At 41.3% G+C, this 22,488-nt stretch overlaps 1 protein-coding gene across 4 annotated transcripts in view; it reads left to right on the forward strand.

Annotated features, from left to right (window-relative positions):
* fam91a1 (family with sequence similarity 91 member A1) overlaps nt 1-22,488 on the forward strand; it is a 60,203-nt gene that overhangs the window by 34,190 nt on the left and 3,525 nt on the right. For all 4 annotated transcript variants that reach the window (XM_084079905.1, XM_084079907.1, XM_084079906.1 and 1 more), the window contains exons 16-20: nt 12,737-12,885; nt 13,688-13,822; nt 15,247-15,360; nt 15,611-15,683; nt 19,684-19,830. In XM_084079905.1, the coding sequence (XP_083936031.1) occupies nt 12,737-12,885; nt 13,688-13,822; nt 15,247-15,360; nt 15,611-15,683; nt 19,684-19,830 (618 nt within the window). The remainder of the gene's footprint in view (nt 1-12,736; nt 12,886-13,687; nt 13,823-15,246; nt 15,361-15,610; nt 15,684-19,683; nt 19,831-22,488) is intronic.

Here is a 22,488-nt window from a genome sequence, read left to right on the forward strand (position 1 = left end):
AGGGAGGTACGACGTGGAGATCCAGGGCAAGCCCCAGACGAGGCTCCGTCGCCCTAGCTATCCTATGGCACCAGTCGGCCCTTGTCCGTAGCTTCCCCCTCTCCACCAGGGGAGAGCCAGGGAGCCCAGGGCGACCTAAGGCTGCAACACTTCAGGCTGCAACCTCCAGGATCCATGGCCCTGCGAGGCACGGGGACGCCCCCGAATATGGTGCACCATGTCCGGCCATGGTCCCTAGCTACCCTATGGCACAAGTGGCCACTTTCCCCCCCATGCGAAATTTCACGCATGGGAAAGGCCGCGAGCCCTAAAGCTCCTGAGCCTTCCGGAGCTTTTTTCGGGTTTTTCGGCCGCCGTTTGCCCGGGCAGCCACTCAGGGGCCCGGGGGGGGAGGGGGGGGGGGACCGACGCGTGCGCACCCCCGGCCCGGATCCAACGAGCCCTCCGTCGGCCCCGGGCGACCCACGGACCGGGAGGTACCGGCCGTTTTAGCCCGAAAAAGCGCAGATCGACAAGCCGAAAAAAGTTAGAATTTTAGGCCGGGGGTCCTCCAGGGGTTCCCCGGGGACCTTTGGAGCCCATGCGGACACTTAGAATTTTTTTTTTTCAAAGAACCATGATTTTGGGGGTCTGTGCCGCCCCGGCACCAGTTGGCTTAGTGCCTCCCGGCACAGTGACGGGTTCACACTCGCCCGCTCTACCCGCCCCGGGAGACACCGTCCCGGGCACTGAGGTGGTCCATGGACCCCTGAGGGACCATGGACCGTGGACGGCGCCACCTGTGGTCGCCGGTGGTACCCACGACAACAGGCTTTTACAGGCTTTTACAAGCTTGTGGATCTGCTCTTTTTCCACCCGGATTCCGGCTTTCGGACCCGCGGGGCGTCGGAGCCGCGCCACGTAACCTTAAATTGTACGTGTTGAAAGCATATGTTCTGGGGGTATACGTATACGTGTACATTATGTCACAAGGAAAACTTGACCATGGTGACCATGACCATGACTGACCATGATGCTGACCATGCTACTGACCATGATACTGACCATGATGCTGACCATGATGCTGACCATGATGCTTGGGCAACATGATTGGCCAAACTTAATTGCTTTGACCTGGTCAGCTAAGACACATTAAACCCACGGTTCGCAAAGTGGGGTCCGCGGCATGGCCAGGGGGTCCGCGAAATATTTCACAGATTTAAAAAAAAACATTTTTTTGATTAAAAATATTTTTTTATTATTATTTATTTATGGGGGGGGGGGGGCTAGTGAAAGTTGCATAAGTTCTTACTGTAATGGTGTATGTGATATGAAATGTGAGCTTACAATAATCACAGTAATCATTAATCATATTCCATCATATTCAAAGGCTATTGCAGAGAAATGAGACAGACTCCAGTCACTTTCAAATTAGAGCACTGCAAAGGGCAGGTGTGTGTGTCTGTTTACAGCTGACGCTCGTTGACGCTCGTTAATGTTATAGGCATCAGAGGCAACTAGACGCGTCGCAATTGGCAATTGCAAAGTGTGGTTGCGCCGACGCCGGTCGGGACTCCAGCAATACGCCGGGAGGAATAGCGTCGGAGACTGCGCCAATTACATCGTCACGTCACTCCTGAGATCGCTTGCGTTTCATTTTGAAGGGACCGACTCCCCCAAAAATCATGTTTTGCATCAAACGGTGACATTTTGCGCATTCGTGGCGCCCCCTATGGGTCAAAGTGGAAATGCTTTAGGGGACTCGTTGAGTAAATCACCCTCGACATGTGATTCAAATTTGGGATCGATTGGACGTTTCGTTCGTGATTTTTGACATGTTTGGTGAAACGGGTCCCTCCCGCTAACTTTGGAAACAATTTACGGAAGAACGGTAAGGACTATCATAATGCCGTTTGGATAGGTTTATCGCAGGGGTGCATAGATCACGTGAACCGATTTTTGTGAGATTTGGGGAAAAATTGAAGGAAGAGGAGCAAAAAGTGTGTTTTGAAGAAAATTCAAAATGGCGGAAAATCTATCCTGACGCAAATGGGCGTGGCCTATATGGGAAGATGCGTCGTGACCCAAGGAATCCAGGGAAAAATACATTTTGATTTTACGACCTACGGTTCAAGAGTTAGAGGCCAAAAGGTAAAGGGGGCTGTTATAGCGCCACCATGTGGCCGACTGGTGTGTTTATTTTCTTAATAATTTTGCAAAAAACTATTAACCTCCCCTCCAAGTTTTGTAACTGTAGCCCTTACGGTTTCTGAGAAAAAAATACTTGAATGGGAGTTTTTGCAATTCCCATTAAAGTGGATGGGGAAATTTAATGCACTAATAAATCAATATCAAAAAATCTATCCTGACGCCTATATGGGGAGATGCGTCGTGACCCAAGGAATCCAGGTGAAAAGAAATTTTGATTTTAGGACCTACGGTTCAAGAGTTACGGGCCAAAACGTAAAGGGGACTGTTATAGCGCCACCATGAGGCCGAATGGTGTGATATTTTTTTAAATAATTTGGGACTTAATTATAAATTTTCCCTCCAAATCTGATAACTCTAGCCCTTAAGGTTTCTGAGAAAGAAATACTTGAATTTGAGTTTTTTCACTTTTACATTAAAGTGGATGGGGAAATTTAATGCACTAATAAATCAATATCAATTAAACTATTTAACCAATCTCTTAGCAAAATACAAGCGCACGATTCCCGATTTAGACGGTCATTTTGACATATGGCACAACATTGGGGGATAAAAACTGTGGGAGAAATAGCGGTCCAAAGTATTGTTTATCTATAAATAAATAAAGATGTAAAGAAAGTGTATAGAGTACTATTAGTCTGGTTGCCCTGTTGGGCAACCACACTAATTATGCTTTTGCACTGTCAAATATAGGCCAACATCTAATCTAAGATTAGTGGGACTCATTCAAATGACCACCAGTGAGTCCCGGGACTCACTTCATTGAAAACCTAACAACATCAATGTATACATATTAGATGTATTAGATATTTATTAGATATTACATTGGTATTAAAGCTATTTTATTTGATTAGATATGTGATGTTGTTACCTGACAATTAGTTGACTTTTGGTGAAAATATATGGTATATATGTCGGTATCGGTTGATATCGGCAGAGGTGGACGAAGTATTCGACCCCAGTACTTGAGTAAGAGTACAGATACTCCTTGGTCAAATTCACTCCACTATAAGTAAAAGTAGCTCAGTCAAAATGTTACTCAAGTAAGAGTAAAACAGTAATTGTTTTTAAATATACTTAAGTATTCCAAAGTACATGCTTTGAAAAATACTTAAAGTACAAGTAGAAGTAGAAGTAAATTTCTTAATTTTGATATCAATGAATTGCTGTAATGTTTTCACATGAATGTATAGGACCTTGTAACTCTTGTTTCAGAGAAGTACTGTAACTCTCTGAAACCACCTGCACTGCATGCACTGATGTGCTTGCTTCTAGACGTTATACAAAGCCTTCAGAAACACCTATAAAAACATAGAAATGACTGAGGAACCAGAACTAAATACTTTTACTCCTATACACCCATAAAAGATGTAACAAAGAGGCGAGCGGAGGGGGAAGCCAGAAACACGGCTAGTGTGAGAGCAGAAGTTAGGCCAATTGCATTTTAAGGAAGAAAAAAAACAGCCAACCTAAAGACCAAACCGCACCAATGCAACTAGTTGCAACTCCTTGCAACAAAACCGTTTTAAGGTCAACCACACCAATGCAACTCCTTGCAACTGCCATTGGGGTTAATGGTTGCAAGTAGTTGCATGTTGCAACTCCTTGCAACATGCATGGCGAAACATTGTTGTGGATGTGGAGTGGGCTTAAAAGTACTCAGTACTTTATAGCCTTCCTAAAAATATACTAGAGTAAAAGTAAAAAAATCTAATACCCAAGAAAAGTACAGATCCTCAGAATCTGTACTCAAGTGCAGTACTCAAGTACACAATATCGGAATATCGGATATTGGCAAAAAAGTCAATATCGAATATCCCTAACATTAAGTTTATTTTTTTTAAATTGAAGCACCTACTAAAAGTCACCTTTAGACTGGTCATTTTACATGTCTGTTTTTATTAGGACTGTAGAAGTGTTCATTTTCTGAAGTCTGAACCATTAAGATCAGTTACTTGAAAAGTGTTCTGTCAGGTTTTACACAAAAGCAATTTTAATAAAATTACTATTGGCACATGACTCATATAGTAGTAGTGGTTTCTGTTTATGACTATGAAATGGGTCTGATTTTGATTGAAACGTTGTTTAATACAGATAGTTCCAATGGCATCTAAATGGACACATGTGGTTGTAAGTATATGCTTATCGCTGCTGCGAGGATGAGGGGAATACTTTTATCAGTCATAGGAAAATTATAGGTAAATTATTTTATTTTATCCATTTCAACCTAAACTTATAGAAATTGTTTTGATGACTGAAGCAAATAACCACTCCTGATATTTACATAATACTGACATGATACTGACCATGATACTGCCATAATACTGACCATGATACTGACATGATACTGACCATGATACTGACCATGATACTGACCATGATACTGACATGATACTGACATGATACTGACCATGATACTGACCATGATACTGACCATGATACTGACATGATACTGACAGACAGACAGACAAGACAAGACAAGACAAGACAAGACAAGACAAGACAAGACAGACAAGACAAAACATTAGAATATTACATGGGCTGATGGAACATAAGGCTGAAGGAATATAGGGCTGAGGGAACATAGGGCTGAGGGAACATAGGGTCTGTTTTGGGATGAGGGAACATAGGGTTGAGGGAACATAGGGTCTAATTTGGGATGAGGGAACATAGGGCTGAGGGAACATAGGGCTGAGGGAACATAAGGCTGAGGGAACATAGGGCTGAGGGAACATAGGGTTGAGGGAACTTGAGTACGCTCCCCAACATTTTATGAAGGCGCCCGCTTTGACACCACGTTCGCCGTGCTTCATTCGACACTTGTCGACACAAAGCATAAATTGACCATTAGGAACACAACAGGGGTTTGATCTGTAAAAAGCGAGAGCATGACAGTCAGCTATGACATAACCAGGCTTTTAGATAAAACAAAAGTTTCCGTTGCTAGAACTTTTCAAGTGAAAACTGAAGAACCAGGACCGTTGTTGAAAACGAGCAGTGCTAGGAGAAGCATATAGCTCTTAGTCTCACAAGGTTTGTCACTAAAAAGACTGTATGAGCCTAGACAGTCTCATCAGCAAGCACAGCGTCACTCTCCACTCTCTCAGACAGGTGGCAACCACCTCAATTCCTGAACTCATCCGGAAGAATCAGCTGTTCAAGTTGCACTTTGGGCTCAACTTTTTGAGATGTGCACCACCTGTTAAACAGGATTTCTTTCTTTGTGAAATTCCACAAAATGTCTGCTCCTCACATTTACAGCAACCACTGTAAAATAACACATTCTCACTCCCATGTCGTAATATGATGGGCAAAATACTGTCGCGTCAGATGTTTGAAGCGACAGGCTCCCCTGTCGTATCGCTTTTCAACCTTCCCCTGGTTGTCCCTGCCAACTCATCGGCGTTCGAGTTGCATTCCAATGTAGTCATGCCACGCATCAGGAAAGCCTGTTCATGTCAAATGTCTGACTCTTGGTCAGGGTGTGAGAATACATTGTCTATAACACTGTCTGGATGCCTGTAGGACCAGCTCATAGGCACTCAAGACAGCAGCTTTAACAACCTAATAGTCAGAGCTTTTTGTGAGTGTTCGTGCGGAATAGACATCCTGAGCTTTATCAGTTAACACTGCAACAATAATGTCCAGCAATCAGTAGCCCTTTCAAAGGGATGCCTACACGCTACACAAAATGGAAGTAATATTTTAATGAACCACTTTCAACCTGGACATCCATATTTTGGGCATGTATTTTGGACATAGGCAAACATTTTCAGAAACGTTCAAAAATCACCAAAAACTTTCAAAAAATGTTGGCCCATAGGTCAGGAGCCTATCTCCAGTTTCCATAGCGTGAGGCAGCTTGATGTACAACTAAACCCCCTGGACATGATGCTAGTCTGCCACATATTGTGCAAGTACACCCCCTGGATATTACACAAGTATGTCACATGATTTACAACCCCTGGATGTGACAGCAGAATGTTGCAGGGACTCCAACACTTGATGCTGAGTGCCAAGCAGGGACGCATTAGTCTCATTATCTTTTTATAGTCTTTGGTATGACTCAGCCAGGAATTGATCCATGGACCTCCCAATCTCAGGGTGAATACTCTAACCTCAAGGCCACTGAGCTGAACCGAATTTCATACATTTTCATAAATTTCCAAAAAATCGCAACGCATTGTAAGCTTGTAGATCAGCTACTTTTGCTATTTGTCATACGATGAACTATATAGGGCTTAAGTGTTAAACGTCTGTTCCTGTACGTAGAGAACTAGCAGTATGACAATTTGCCAAGAATTAGACAATTGGCAAACTGCAAACTTCTGTATTTTGAACTTCCCCACCTCTTATCTTTCTCGCCTTTTTATCTTAAGTTCTTATATCGACTGTTCATATTGACGTCTTGCTGCCAAGCAACTAAACACACTCATTTAAAGGGGCATGAAACCCTTGGCTGATTTTGTAGTTTTGTCATCCAGTTAATTGTTGACATATGATTTGAATATAATTACTTTTTTTTTATGACTTAAAAATGTTGAATGTTAAAATGTGTGTTTAATTGTTTATAGTTATTTTGTGTAATCCTCACTTCCTGACTGACTAATTGGTAGAGGTGTAACGATACAGTAACTGTATCGATGCATCGATTTTAATATATGAATGAATGAATGAATGAATTATTTTATTTAAGTGTCATGCCACCTCATGGCCCATCCCTCATGGGATTATATGACACCTTTTCAGACAGTTACAATATTCACAAACGTAGTTTCATATACAAACAAAACAAAACATAACATGAATTACATGTCTCCTACTGGCTGTACAATGCTTTTTTCCTCATATCCCAGGCTTTCTCCAGGTAGTTTGCCAGTTTGCCAGTTTAATATAAGCGATCCAACTATATCGGTATGTAAACAGCAACATTTTGTATCATGTGACTTGTATCAATCTAAAATCGCATCGCCTTGCAAAGAATTGATTGTATCGAGATTCGAGACTAAGAACTTGTGCCTTGTATTTAGCAACGTTAAAACAAAAAGCATTTATTTCCAGCTCACAGTATCTCACTGCGTGTCGCATCACGACATGCTGTGAGCTTGTACTGTAGTTCTGTTATTTTCGCTGTGTGACACTGTCATATAAAGCAGACATAGCAGAGATTCACACTAGGTTGTCATTGTCAAAAGTTCTTGTCCGTCGGGCAAGTATAAGTATAGATCATGTTGTACGGTGGCTGTACAACTTGCTCAAAGGTCATGTTCACTTGCTTGAAAAACGCTTTTGTCACTTTTAAACAATAATGGGGACATTTTTTATTACTTTCATCTTCCGTTCAACATACAGTCATGTTTTTTGTTACCTTTTTTATATTACTTGCATGAGGGAGGGTGCCTTATTCAGGCAATTTCAGTATGAAAAACATTGACGTTTGACTTCAAGTTACAGGAATTAATAATAATAATAAAGCTACTGTAGCTACACAAATGTAAATAGGTAATTAATGCTTTAACCAACTATTGAAAAATGTTTTCATTTACTCTACCCTCACTTGATTTAATTTATACAGTTACATAATACTTCATACTTGAGCTCTAATTTGGAGTCAATTTTAACTTTTAATTGCAATCCAGAAATCCTTACATGTTCCTTAATCAGTGTGAAACTGTAAGACACGAACAGCTGGTCTGCCTTCTGTTTTACAGTAAGAATAGTAATCAAATGTAACAAAAAGGTGTTTTGTTCTCACTAATGTCTCGCCAGCCGCCTGGCCCAGAATGCATTGCATTTGAATACCTGGAGCGCTGCACAAGGTGAGAAGAGGCAGGCAATGGTCTAAATAGCCCAGTGTTTCTCAAACTCTTCAAACTCTTCAAATTTCAAATGGACCCATAAGGGTCCATTTGGTTCCATTTGTACACTCTCTGAATTATGGGTTACAGACCTGTAAGGGTCCATTTGTAAGGGTTTCAGTTTTCCAACCCTGAGGGTCCCTGAACCCTCCTTTGAGAAAATTCCTGTAACTCCATTTGAATTTCTCCTAACAGAAGTCAACAATGTCCATATACATTTATAACGAAGAAAAGTTTGATTTACCCAAACATGTCAGTCGTGGTCAGCAGATCATGGTGTTCTGGTGTGTTCTGGTGAAGAAGTTGGTACACTCTAATTTTGCCTGTAAAGGAACAGGCCCTGTGTAAAAGAATTGTCAGAAACGGTGTTGTTCATACTGACAGGCCAACTAAAAGTCAAACTTATTTTTTTTAATATTAAACTAGATTATTATAAGCACTGCATGGGTCAGTAACTGTGTTTTCAATGTCACTTGACTTCAGCTGTGACTAATGCTTGCTTCATAAATCCCACAAGGTCAAAAATCTTGTAGTGTGTGCATGTTTAAGATTATAGAGGAGATAATCTTATTAGAAAATCCTGTGCTGTGTGATGCAACCACATTTCCAAATCATTTAAGATTGTAGAACTATTTTAGTGTGACGTGGGATTGTTTTCCTTTTCATGGAGCTGGTAGCAGCGAGATTTACGGACCTTGTGAGTCATGGGTGCTGCAAATAGTTTTCCAGCCTGAAAGTAATCTATATTAAATTCTTTTGATTTTTTTTTTGTTTTGTTTTGTACTTCTGCCAATTAATAACCTCCCCTGAATGTGCTGTCCACATGATGACCCAGATGGACACGGGCAAAGCGGCGTTCTTGGCCCTCGGCAGACATGTGAGAAAGAATGCATGACTGTATTCTTTGTGTTGAGAGGTAGACTGGGCCAGTTTGCCACATCATGCCCCTCTCTGCCAACTGTTAACCCCTTCACTCAACCCTGAGAACGTTAGAGAATCAGTGGTTGACAGTAACAATGTACATTTACTTAAGCACTGTAGTGAAGTACTCACAGTACTGAAGACAGTAGTGAAGATTAATCAAAACAATGATGGAGCGGCAAAGCTGCCAAGTGTTGAGCAAGACCTTTCACTAAGGCAAAAATAAGGACCAGACAAGCACTACATCAAAATTGAAGGAAAAGGACTAAAACTAGAATAAAGGAAATAACCTAATGAAACAAAAATACAAAATAAAAATAAACAATAGATACATAAAAATAAATAATATTACTAGTCCTAATAAAACTGTTCGATCCTCCGCCCAATATGCCACTATTCAGTATCATACAAATAACTGGACAATCAGTCAGAGATATCAGGGAGGTTTAGCTCATGTAAATATCTGACAAAAGGGTCCCACATATTACTGAATTTCTTCAGGGAGCCACTGGCCAAACACCTGATTATCCACAAAGTATGTATGTTTAGGAGATTTCCACTTAACCCATTAAGACCTGAGGCCGATTCTACAAATGCCTTCTAAAGCAGTAGTTCTCAACACTTTCAAGATTTTTCAAAAATAGCAGATGTACAGGCTGTGAGCTTGTAGATCTGCTATTTTTGAATAAACAACGCAAAAATCTAAAATGACACAGATGCAATATCAACTGTCTATTTAATAAGGTAACAATGGCTTTTAAGGCTGCCTCCGAGGAAGAGAGTGACTTTGTAGGAGGAATTACCCCCAAACAATGCAATCATCACATTAGGCTCAATCAATTTTCCAACTACTCCTTGACAGTGATTTGAAGATTTCCACCCAGTAAGACTGCAAAACAGAGACCAGAACTTATGTATAATGGCTCACTGGTGCTTGATGACAAGTACATATTTTGAGTGTATGTACTTTACTTATAGCCATTAGCCAATCTACAAGCTCACAACAACGCATCGCTGTATTGGTAAATCTCAATACAGCAATGTATTGATATATAAAAAAGAAAATGTACTTTGTCATTTGTAATTTTCATACTTTCACTTGCAGTTGAGTTATATTTGACCAGTATCTCATCTACAGTACTTTGACTGGAGTACTGGGGTTGAGTACCGTACTTTGTCCACCACTGCTGAGAACACACCAGAATGCTGGAGAGCTGCCGCTTGCATTCTCATGTACGGTGGTTCTTCTGTTTGGCTGACAGATACCTTTCACACCCTGTTACCACTCCAGCTCTTCAATCTTTGACACTTTTGAATGAGACATTCTGTCGCTAGACTGGGGTGTGTGTTCCACACAAAAGGGTGTTAGTTTTTTTTGGCGTGGGCAGTTGAGAACGCCTCCCCCAAGCGGCCCGCGACAAAAGCAAATTCACTTCATTATCCGGCCACTAGCGTCATAGCGCCAGATGCTGTTTGTTTTGTGGGACTTGGCTGCATGCCTCAGCTCCTGATAGACTGTCTCTCAGTTCATAATCATCTGCTCGCCGAGGCCCCACTTGGACGAACTGTGTTAGCCCGCCAGCCAAACGCACAACACCAACCACTGCAGGATATTAAGAGTCTGGCGTGGATGATTATTTTGTCAGGTATACAGGGAAAATGTGTCTCACCTCGATAGAGAGGCTTAATTAAAAATACATTTTGGTTAATCGTTAACAGTCCGGCCACGCCTATTGCTGTCAGGTGGCGTGAGCACCGTGACCCTACTTAAATTCAAATTAAACCATAATTACTTTAACAACAACCAACATCTTAGGCTGTCTTTGGCTCTCAGTTAGAATCAGTTATTGATTACCTAAACTGCTTAATAAGCCCTATATACTTTGTTGTACCACAAATAGCAAAAATAACTGATTTACAAGCATCACATTGCGATGCATTTTGCTTCTTTTTTTTATGTCTGTGACATCATGCCCAAAATGTCAGGTTGAAAGTAGTTAATTCCATAAATGATTGTCACTTGATCTATGGATTGTGTATACAGTACTTGGCTTTATGTTTTAGAATCAATTTGAAAACCTTTTTTGTCTAAATCTTCCCCTAATCCTAATCAGTGTTTGCTCTTTAAAGGTAGTGTAAGTGATGTTTTTGTTTTTGTTAAAACTGGTAAAGCTCTATATTCAGGTTTGGTCTGTAATAAGGGCCTCCCTGTCTCTCCAGCTTTTAATAACAGAAAATTCATTTTCAGGTGCGTTTCAGCTTCCAATTTCACTTGTTTATCCTGTATCCTGTATGAGCTCTCTCTCGTGATTGGATCAAATTGGTATCCCTGCCTGAAAATGCATTTTCTGTTATCTAAAGAGCAGGAGAGAGTCTCCTGTTACTGAACAAACAATGATTGCTACCAGAATATAGGGCTAATTAACTGTACTAACTAGACCATACCCGGTGAAGTGTGCAGGCGAAAGCAGTTGCAAACGTGGGGTTAGTCCTGTCGCGCGTCCCCCCACCCCGCGCCACCGTAAGCATGGCGACATTCTTTGACATAAAAATGTGAATAAACAGCTGAGATTTAGTCATATCGAAAAGCGGGCTTCGCAGTCGCATGCACATGGTAATGGTCAATGGCTGTGTGCAATTTGAGATCAATAGCTCCAGGCACTGCCACCGTAAGCATGGTGACATTCTTTGACATAAAAATGTGAATAAACAGCTGAGATTTAGTGATATAAAAAAACTGGCTTTGCAGTCCCATGCACATGGTAATGGTCAATGGCTGTGTGCAAGTTGAGATCAATAGCTCCAGGCACTGAGGAATACCGGGCAGAACAATTTTTGGGCTCAGAGGTTTGGTCTCGGAGGTTTGTGGAATTATAGGAGGATGTTAACAAAAGCACTTACTGCATCATAAATGATGCCATACTTTATACATCCGCTGAATTATGAAATCATTTTCATGTTTGAAAGGCCAATATCGAGCAGACACCCTGATGAACACAGTCTGTTTGTTTACCTTGCTCAAAGGATAAATTCATAAATATGTATTCGCCTGAAGAAGCCTTAAGTGTTTTTTTTCCTCCCTTGGTTATCTGCACTGCTGGGGGACTGTAGATCAAGCGAGACTTGGACTGTGTTTTATAGTGTGTATGTATATACCTGTTCTGTTAAAGAGCACCTGTCGTGTGAACCATTAGAACTATGCAGCGCTCCCTTCTTCTTGTAGCAAGCAGATTACACTTAACATTACAATTTAGCAGACACTTTTATCCAGAGCGACTTACAAGTGCATAATCAGTATAAATGTCTTGCACCCTAGTCCGCAAACAACAAGGTACTGTAAATAGACACATAAATAGAGTACGAAGAGAGTAATGTAGTGCTTCCAAGAAACTTGCATCTGTCTAGACAATATGCTATCTACTGTAAATAATATTCAAGAAAAACAATCACACTCTAGACTTTTGCTATGCATATTGTTTTATATTTTATCTTATTTTTCAATCTTATTCACTTAAACCCATGTATATTTAGCCGTATGATGAATAGAAAAAATGCAGATCTACAAGCTCAGAGTGGGCTGTTTTTGGAAGGAAAGAAAATGTGTGTTTTTTTTGTTTTTTTTACAATTTTGAACATTTAGCCAAAAGAGGGTTGACATAATTGTAGTTCATAAAAATTGCCTTTGTGTCTCTGCTTAATGTGGCCTCTCATTCTCTCTGTCTTTGTCTCTCTGTTTCTCTCACTCTCTCTGTCTCTCTCTCTCTCTGCAGGCTTTCCGTTGGACATGCTGCGTTGTGAGAGCCTTCTGGGTTTGGATCCCGCCACGTGCAGCCGCGTCCTCAACAAGAACTACAAGCTGCTGGTCTCCATGGCGCCCCTCAGCAACGAGATCCGACCCATCAGCAGCTGCACGCCGCAGGTAGCGAGGCCCGGAGGGAACCGGTGCACGATGGGAAGGGAGGGAGGGAGGGAGGGACGGAGGGAACAGAGCAGAGAAACGCTTTGCGGCACACCGGGGACTTGGATGGAGTGGCGTGTTGTGCACAAAGGGAGATGATGTGTATATGTGTTTCATTGGGCTTGTTTCATTCAGGGGTGTGTGTGTGCATGCATGCGCCTGTGACTGTGTGTGTGTGTGTGTGCGCGTGCGTGAGTGAGTGCTCGTTTTGTGACTGAACAACAAGATGCGAGAGAGAGAGAGAGATCTCCAAAGCAATCCCACTACTTGGCCATGCACCAGCATGCATTAGAGAGAGAGAGAGAGAGAGAGAGAGAGAGAGAGAGACAGAGAGACATGAAACTACTGTTGTAGTTCTTACATTGTCCGTTACGGGTCCATATTTACCCTCTCTGAGTTAACTCTGCGTGTCACCGTCATACGATGAAGTATAAATCAGTGGTTAAATGAACACTGAGGGTTTTTCCAGTACAGAGGCCAGAGATTGTTGTGTTCTGTTTTTCTAACTAAGGTGTGCATAAATATGTGTGCAAGGTGGTACGTGGGTGTCTTTGAGATTCAGAAAACGAGAGGAAAAAGTGTCTGCATGCGAGTGTTTTCACATGCATTATTTATGCCTGTATGTTTCTGTATCTGCAACTCGAGTGTATCAGAAGCATCTTGTGTGTGCGCGTGTGCGTGTGTGTGTGTGTGTGTGTGTGTGTGTGTGTGTGTGTGTGTGTGTGTGTGTGTGTGTCTGTCTGTGTGTGCAATTGCATTGCAGCACATTGGACCGGCTATCCCCGAGGTGAGCTCCATCTGGTTCAAGCTGTACCTGTACCATGTGACCGGCCAAGGCCCTCCCTCTCTGCTCCTCTCCAAGGGCTCCAGACTCCGCAAACTACCAGACATATTCCAGGTTAGTCTTTAAACTACCAGACAAACTACCAGACATATTCCAGGTTAGTCTATAAACTACCAGACATATTCCAGGTTAGATTAAACTACCAGGCATATTCCTGGTTAGTGTAAACTACCAGACAATAATCAATAATTGAGATTGGAAACATTGTTTACATGTTCCCAGAACTCAGGCTTAGTACCACATCCTGAACAGGGCCCGAATTGGGTTCTGAGAACTTTATCAGAAACTGAGCTACTGTAGCATATGGAAACAAATCTGGAACCCGTGAAATATGTTTCACAGCACGGCACAGTTCTCTTATGTCTTCCACATACAGAATGTTTGGAATATGGTAGAGCAAAGCTATGTTCAGTGTGTTGACACAGCCTCAAACAAATGACATCTTGTGTGGGCTAAAGCCTATGTGCAAGGTCAGATAAGAATGTTTATTGTTTAGCTAGTGAAAGTCACACCATAGTACGTCGGTGGTCAAGGCCAAATACTTGAAATAGTTGAACAATTTTACCAGTATTGGAAGTACAAATGTGTAATTTTTTGTTTTGTTTGTTTGTTCATTAATTCATTCATTCATTTTATTCTTAACTTTAACAGGAGTCAAAACACTAACCATGGCTGCTTAGTGAATTATTTCATGGCCCGCTAGAATAAAAACTAGGTACTGTATGTACAGTACTATGATACTGTGCCTTTGGTCATGCTTGGGGCATCAAAAAGTTGTATTGGGTGTTCGCACTAGATATATCTGGTAGAAAGCCTACAAAAACAAACAGCCCACATGCTGAGATCAATGCAAAAATGTTGTCTTCAATGCAAGACATCTGTGTCAAGCAATGCTCAAGTGCAAAAAATAATAGGTGAATTTACGTAGCACAGTGCTAAATTCACTTATTTTTGTGCACTTGAGCGTTGTTTTACACAGATGTCTGGAAAAGATAGAAAAAATATTTTTGCATCAGTCTCAGCAGGTGGTCGTGTTTTGTTTAGGCTTTCTAACACAGGGATATTAGTATGCAGGTACTGTGTCTTTGTTTACCGACTTGCTAGAATAAAAAGACTTCTGTTCCTGCATGCATTTCAGTGGTTCTCAAACATTTTCATGTCAAGGACCCCCAAATTAATATGTATTTGGCCATGGACCCCCATCTGAAAATATTATTTAGGACCCCCATACAAGATTTGTTGTTGTTAAAATGTTTCAGATGTGTTCCAATTCCATTTTTTTTAAATAGCTGATGTTAAAGTGGTTAAACTGTTTTTAATGCTCTAGTAACTCATTTTGTTGGGGACCCCCTGGAACCCCTTCGAGGACTCCTTGGGGGTCCCTGGACCCCACTTTGAGAACCTCTGCTTGTACTGCCTACATCAGATATCTGTTGGTTGTGGGGATGCCGCGTTAACATGACGATGCAATGTTTCAGGTTTACGACAGGTTGCTCATCACCTCCTGGGGTCATGACCCCGGCGTGGTCCCCACGTCCAACGTGCTGACCATGCTCAACGACGCCCTCACACACTCTGCTGTACTGATCCAGGTGAACCACACACGCGCGCGCACACACACACACACACACACACACACACACACACACACAGCTCACAAAGGAATACTCAAGCTCTTACTTAATTATGTCATCTTTGTGTGGAATACTCAAGCTCTTACTCTTACTTATATCATGTCGTGTCATGTGTGTGTGTGTGTGTGTGTGTGTGTGTGTGTGTGTGTGTGTGTGTGTGTGTGTGTGTGTGTGTGTGTGTGTGTGTGTGTGTGTGTGTGTGTGTCAGGGTCATGGTATGCTCGGCCACGGCGAAACGGTTCACATTCCATTCCCGTTTGACGAGGAGGAGCTAAAAGGGGGTGAGTGAAACTTTTCATAATTAACACATTATTACATCTGACTGTGTGTTATATAGCATCTATAAGGCTGCGTGTTCATGAAAGGGGCGCTTTGGATATCATGTCCATAGCGCTTGTGGCATGCAGCGTTTATTATTATCATTGAATTGTTTTTATTGATTTTCCAACACCAACAATACATACATACATACATACATTACAGGACGGAACATGCAGCGTTTATTAACACCCGCAATTAACACCTGCAACGTTCAGACCGATTAAACCACTGCTGTGCTCGAATGTCCTCATCTGTGTTATTAGCACAAATACTGTAGCTTAGCTGAAACTTAAGTTAACATGGACTTCTCGTGTTTGTGGTGACGATTCAGCGTCGGGACGTAAATTACCGGGTTGTCAGACACAGCCAGGAGGATCAAAAGAGCAGCGCTCCTCTCCATAAGTTGAACTGTTTCCAGCTTGAAGCGCCCCCAGGGCGCTGCACCATAAACGCTGGGCGTCGGGAGCACTGAAGTGCGATGCTCGGACGCTTGGAAGAGGAGTGACCCAGCGTGTCTATACCATAGAAATGCATGGCAGACTGGCGCTGCCAGCTCAAAAGCCGTTCTCTGCTAATTATTGATATCACAATGAAAACTAATTTTAAAGGTTTTAAATAAAAAATGACATTTAACATGATTTTTTATATTAATGTTATATTATCACTAAATTCTTAGCGTTTTGCCAATTATTTGGGGGCCCCCTTGCCATATCCACACGGCCCACCAGTGGGACCCGGCCAACAGGTTGGGACTTTTTCTGGTCTATGATGATTGTTTTTGTATCTCTCGTGATGTGAACAAGGTTAACATCACCTAAAATCCAGCATCCAGCATGTTTCGGGTTTGTTTTTCTAGTGACTCAAATATTGACATTTTTTTCCGGTGTGGGGGGGGGGCTTTACCTCGGCACTTCAAAGAATCTTTGATGGACTTTGAGCCGAAATCCTTTTTATTTTGAGCCTTTCATTGCGAGTTTAGCAAACCAGTCACAGTTCACTCAGCACTAGAAATATGAAAGCCGCAGGGAGGAAAAACGTTCCACATATTAAACAGATTTTTCACCCCAAAAAACAAAACCCGGGTCATATTTCGGTCAGTTGTAATATTAACTGATGTTCAGCAGTTTGAGGGCTTGTTTTTCTTTCTTTTTTTTCAGCACTCCTTTTTGGGGCCGATCCTATTGATCACATTTTATTAATGGATCAAAGGCTAGATCACCGTTATATTGTCGTTGTCGGGTGAAAACCTTGGAAATTGTTACTTTTCTGGAAATGGGGAAAAAAGAACCTGTGTTCCAATGGATCCAATGTAGTTATTATTTAGTCACAAGCTCTTGTAAATACTTTTCATTGGTTCAATATTTATGAAATCCATAAACAGATTTAACCACTTTCACCTTAAAATGTTTTCAAAAGTGGCAAAAATAGCAGATCTACAAGCTCACAACACGTCGCGACACACACTGTTGTACGACAAAGGAGGGAATTCATTTACAGAGAAACACAAACAAACATAAAAACGTTTCTGCCCGATAGCAATGATGTATGATATTGTCGTAATCGGGTGGAAACCTGTCCAAAACTAGATATATCTGGTAGAAAGCCTACAAAAACAGCCCACATGCTGAGATCAATGCAAAAATGTTGTCTTCAATGCAAGACATCTGTGTCAAGCTTTGGAACCTGTGTTCCAATTGATCCAATGTAGTTATTATTTAGTCACAAGCTCTTGTTAATACTTTTCATTGGTTACATATTTATAAAACCCACCGCGACGGACTTGACCACTTTCACTTGGGAGTCCCCATTTTGGGCATGTCATTATAGGTGAAAATGTTCAACATTTCTTCCAAAACTGCGGAAATAGCCCTGAAGGAAGTGAATGGCTTGTTGTTTTCGTCACGGTGCGTTTGGTGTGTGCATTATTATTATTCTCTGTGGATTACCCAAATGCTGCTGGATCAAACGTATGCATATTTCATAGGTTATGGAATAATACATGAGGGCAAAGATAGAGCAAAGAAAAAGGTACTGGAAAGCACCTTTATTAGAGAAATATACTTGACATCACATTTATTGAACAGAGCGGGGTTCATTTTGAGAGTAAATTTCATTTAGTTCTAGTCATATTTTAGTCATCTGAAATGTTTTAGTTTTAGTCCAGTTGCCTAAATTTGTGACTGAATACAACTTTGGGTCGTTAGGGGGCCTTTTTACAGATTATAAAGTACAGAATGTAAGCTTTTAAATTATGTCATTTATTGAAATCAGAAAACATTTGAAGAAGATATGGTCATTTGTTTTTTGTCATTGGAATCTACAGTTAATACATTTATTTAAAAGATTCTCAAATGCATTCTTATTTTTAGTGCATATTTGTTTCAATTTGAGGACAGTGAAACCTTAAGGTGACTCTCCACCAAACAGACTACTTCAGACTAAAAAAGTCTGCAATAGACTGGTAGTCTGTTGGCAGAAGTTGACATTTAGTTCAGCACAAACTGTCGGCCACAGCGCACATTGTTGTGAAAATGCGTTCACTGGCAGGCTGGCCTGTTAGTGTTGCCAGGTCTGCTTATTATAAGCGACTTTGGGCTTGTTTTCCTGTAAAGTCGATGGTAAATATTCATAGTTGCTGGTTGCTTTTGTTTGGGCTTGTTTCTGAAGTGCTGTTGCTTATTTGGGCTTGCTTTCAAGATTATTTTTGAAGATAGCTGATATAATAGGGCTCAAGTGGTGAAACTGGTCGCTTCTTTTGGGCTTGTTTTCATAGACCTGGTCGCTTGTTTCACTCACAGAATCTGGCAACACCAAAGCCGACTCGGACCAAATCTTTACCCCCCTCTCTCCCCCCTCTTCACTACCCCACGGCTCTACCAGTCGGCCCAAAGACTGAACATGCTTGGTTTTTCTGAGTCGGGTCGATAGAGGTCCGAACCGACGGAACAACGCTATCCGACGCCGAGTCGGCCCAAAATCGGTGCGGTGGAGAGCTGCCTTACGCTCATTCAGCGCCCTTACGGGTCCATTTGGTTTCAAATGGTTTGGTTCCTGGTTTGGTGTCTGTGACTCCGAAAGCGTACACATTTGTACACTCTCAGAGTTAAGGGGGTCCGCGGCCTAACACATACCACACTGGGGGTCCTTGAAATAAAAAAAAGTTTAAGAACTAGTGGTTTAAGTTTTTGTATTCAGTTTTCACTGTTTATTGCGTTAACATTCTGTGGTATCTGTTCTATTGTTGTATGTCAGAGACTGGGGATGAAAATAGGCATTCTTGCTAACTTGTGCTGTGTTTTGAATGCATTGTTCATAGATATATATTGTCTCTCTTTAATCCATTCAATCCAGGAACTTATCTGTCATTTTAGATTTTAGTCATATTTTATACTTTGGTTATTCAAAAAGAGCAGATACTGTATACAAGCTCATAGCGCGGCATGGAACAATCGTGGATTCTTTTTTGCAAATCTTTGAATATATATATATGTTTTAAAGCAAACATTTCTAACTCTGATCTGTGCTTCTGGGGGGTCCCTGGAACAGCATATTTTGAGATGGGGGTCCGCGGCCAAATACATATCATTTTGGGGGTCCTTGATATGGAAAAGTTGGAGCACCACTGCATATAGCAACATTTAGAAAACATTTTTAGATATGCACTTGGCCATGGACCCCCATCTCAAAATGTTTTGTTCCAGGGACCCCCCAGAAGCAAAGATTTGAGTTAAAAATATAGTTTGAAAAAATATGTTTTCAAAGATTTTTTCAAAAAATGTTCAAAAATAGCAGATCTACAAGCTCATAGCCTGGCACTCGGTGCCGCGCTATGAGCTTGTACATCTGCTGTTTTTGAATAGCCCAAAGAAATCTTAAAATGACACAGATGCGTTGCCGGATTGAATTAGTTAAATAAACAAATTAAGTCCCCTGTGTGTATGTCTCCTGTCCCCCATGTAGATTTCTCCTACTCCAACATGTGTGTCCACAAAGCGCTGAAGACGCTGAAGCAACAGGTAGACCTGGAGAACCAGTGTGGATACATCACCATGCTCAACCCCAACACCAGGCACCGCCGCAGGGCCAGCGACTCCAACGACTACAGGGGTGGGAACGCACGCACGCACACATACACACCATAGACTGTGATACATACACACACACACACACACACACACACACACACACACACACACACACACACACACACACACACAGGGCGGCAGTGGCTCAGGATGCAGAGCGGCCGCTTGTGAACCGGAAGGTTCCCAATTAGATCCCCGGAGTTAGTGTTGAAGTGTCCTTGAGCAAGACGCTGAACCCCTAATTGCTCCCGACGAGCAGGTTGGTGCCTTGCATGGTTTCCTCCGCCGTCGGTGTATGAATGAACACACACATACACAAAACACACATACAGTACACACATGCTTACAAGCACACATAGACACATGCACTCTCAGGTAGACTGCACTCATCATTTGTGTGTGTGTGTGTGTGTGTGTGTGTGTGTGTGTGTGTGTGTGTGTGTGTGTGTGTGTGTGTGTGTGTGTGTGTGTGTGTGTGTGTGTGTGTGTGTGTGTGTGTGTGTGTGTGTGTGTGTGTGTGTGTGTGTGTGTGCACTTATACTGTATACTTATACTTGTGAGGGCCACATGTCCCCACAAGTATATAGTATTTTGAGGGCCATTTACCTCGTTCTCGCAAGATAAATGGCAGTTTTTTATGGTTAATACCATTATTAGTTAGGCTTTCAATTATGTAGCTAAAGATTCAGGCCAGGAATAGACATTTAGAGTGGCATTCATAAAATGGCTGTCCTAAAACGTCAATGTCCTCACAAGTAGTAATACAAACATGTGAGTGTGTGTGTTTTACCAACAGTTAGTGAGAATGTCCTTGCCAAAGCAGTTGACCCTGAAGGTGCAAATTTGATAAGGATTGCCACTAGTGCAGTTTAATTACGCCATTTGTCTGGCTAATTATGTGATTATGTGCGATAGCCTTTTCCTAATGGACGCCGATCGAAGCCTTAGCCTTTACCTTCACATTCCCTCATTCAATTTAGCTTCATGCCATTGATCACAGGTTTCATTTTAGGGGTGCAACAGTTAATATAACTAATTTAGTTAATAGATTACAAAAAACGATGTATAATCGATACTTTAATAAAATTGTTGATTAATAATCAGTCCCTGTTTTGGGCATGGCATAATAGATTGGAAAAATGTAATAAGAAATTCTAAAATAGTGAACATATCCAATCTACACGCTCACAACAGCCTGCCAATGCAGGTATAAATTCACATTGGGGATGGATTGAATATTAATGTAATCCGGGAAGGCATCTGTGTCATTTTTTTGTATTTCTTTGGCTATTCAAAAATAGCAGCATACCTTTGCTGCGTGTCACTCCCTGTCTCTCTCGCCCTGTGTCCTGTGACAGGACACAGGGCGAGAGAGACAGGGAGTGACACGCAGCAAAAAACGCTGGCACAGTACGCAATTATTTTTTTATTTAATTGGCACTGAATGAGTTATTATTATTATTTATTTATTTATTTTAAGATTTTTTTGGGGCTTTTGTGCCTTTATTGATAGTATAGTAGAGATTCTACTATACTATCAATAAAGGCACAAAAGCCCCAAAAAAATCTTAAAATAAATAAATAAATAATAATAATAATAACTCATTCAGTGCCAATTAAATAAAAAAATAATTGCGTACTGTGCTTGATAGTATAGTAGAATCTCTACTATACTATCAATAAAGGCACAAAAGCCCCAAAAAAATCTTAAAATAAATAAATAAATAATAATAATAATAACTCATTCAGTGCCAATTAAATAAAAAAATAATTGCGTACTGTGCCAGCGATTTTTACATTTTCTTACCTTTTTCAAGTAGTCACAGAATATTTATCTCCAGTATGATCGATCCCCTGATGGTTGCTAATCACAGCGGGTTTCACTGTGCTTCCGCGAAGAAAACAAAAAAATGTCATCGCGACCTCCCCATTAAATTTTATACGCCTTTGTCTGGGCCAAAAATACATAGTAAAAAAATAAGTACACAGGAGCCGAGATACAGCCTTTTTAAGTAATAAGTTAACCAAGAACCAAGAGATTTCTTCTTAGGACCCACTTATACAGTTTTCATTCTGACATTCACAGATGTTTTCTTAGCTGTGATTTGTTCTTATACTGTAGGTAAGAACAGAATCTACGCACACTCAAGAGCACTCTTAGGCATGTTTGAGTGCTGATATGTTAGCACAAAATAATTGTTTCTTCATTGTAATTGTTTCTTTTGTTAACTTCAATTCTGCAATTATATATAAATAGGATTTAAATTGCATTAATATTTTTATCATATCTTTAGAACAGCGGTTCTCAAAGTGGGGTCTGGGGATCCCCAGGGGTCCTTGGGGTGGTTCCAGGGGGTCCACAGCAAAAGGAGGAACCGTTTGACCACTTTAACACTATTTTATACTTTGTTTGAAAATAGCCATTCTACAAGCTCACAACGCGTCCAATTGCTGCCTGTTTAGAGCTTGTAGATAAGCTGTTTTCAGCCAAATACAGTATACATGTCAATTTGGGGGTCCTTGACATGAAAATGTTAGAGAATCTGTTGGAGTTTTCCAACGGACCTGAAAATTACAATCCAACCCGAACAGAACCAACCCCATAATTTATTCTACCACCCCATCGCCCTCACATACCCCCAGCCCCCTACACCCCCATACCCCCCACCCCCATTTTCCC

This window comes from Gymnoscopelus microlampas (genome assembly GCF_963454915.1).
Source record: "Gymnoscopelus microlampas genome assembly, chromosome: 15".
In the NCBI taxonomy this organism is placed as follows: Eukaryota; Metazoa; Chordata; class Actinopteri; order Myctophiformes; family Myctophidae; genus Gymnoscopelus; species Gymnoscopelus microlampas.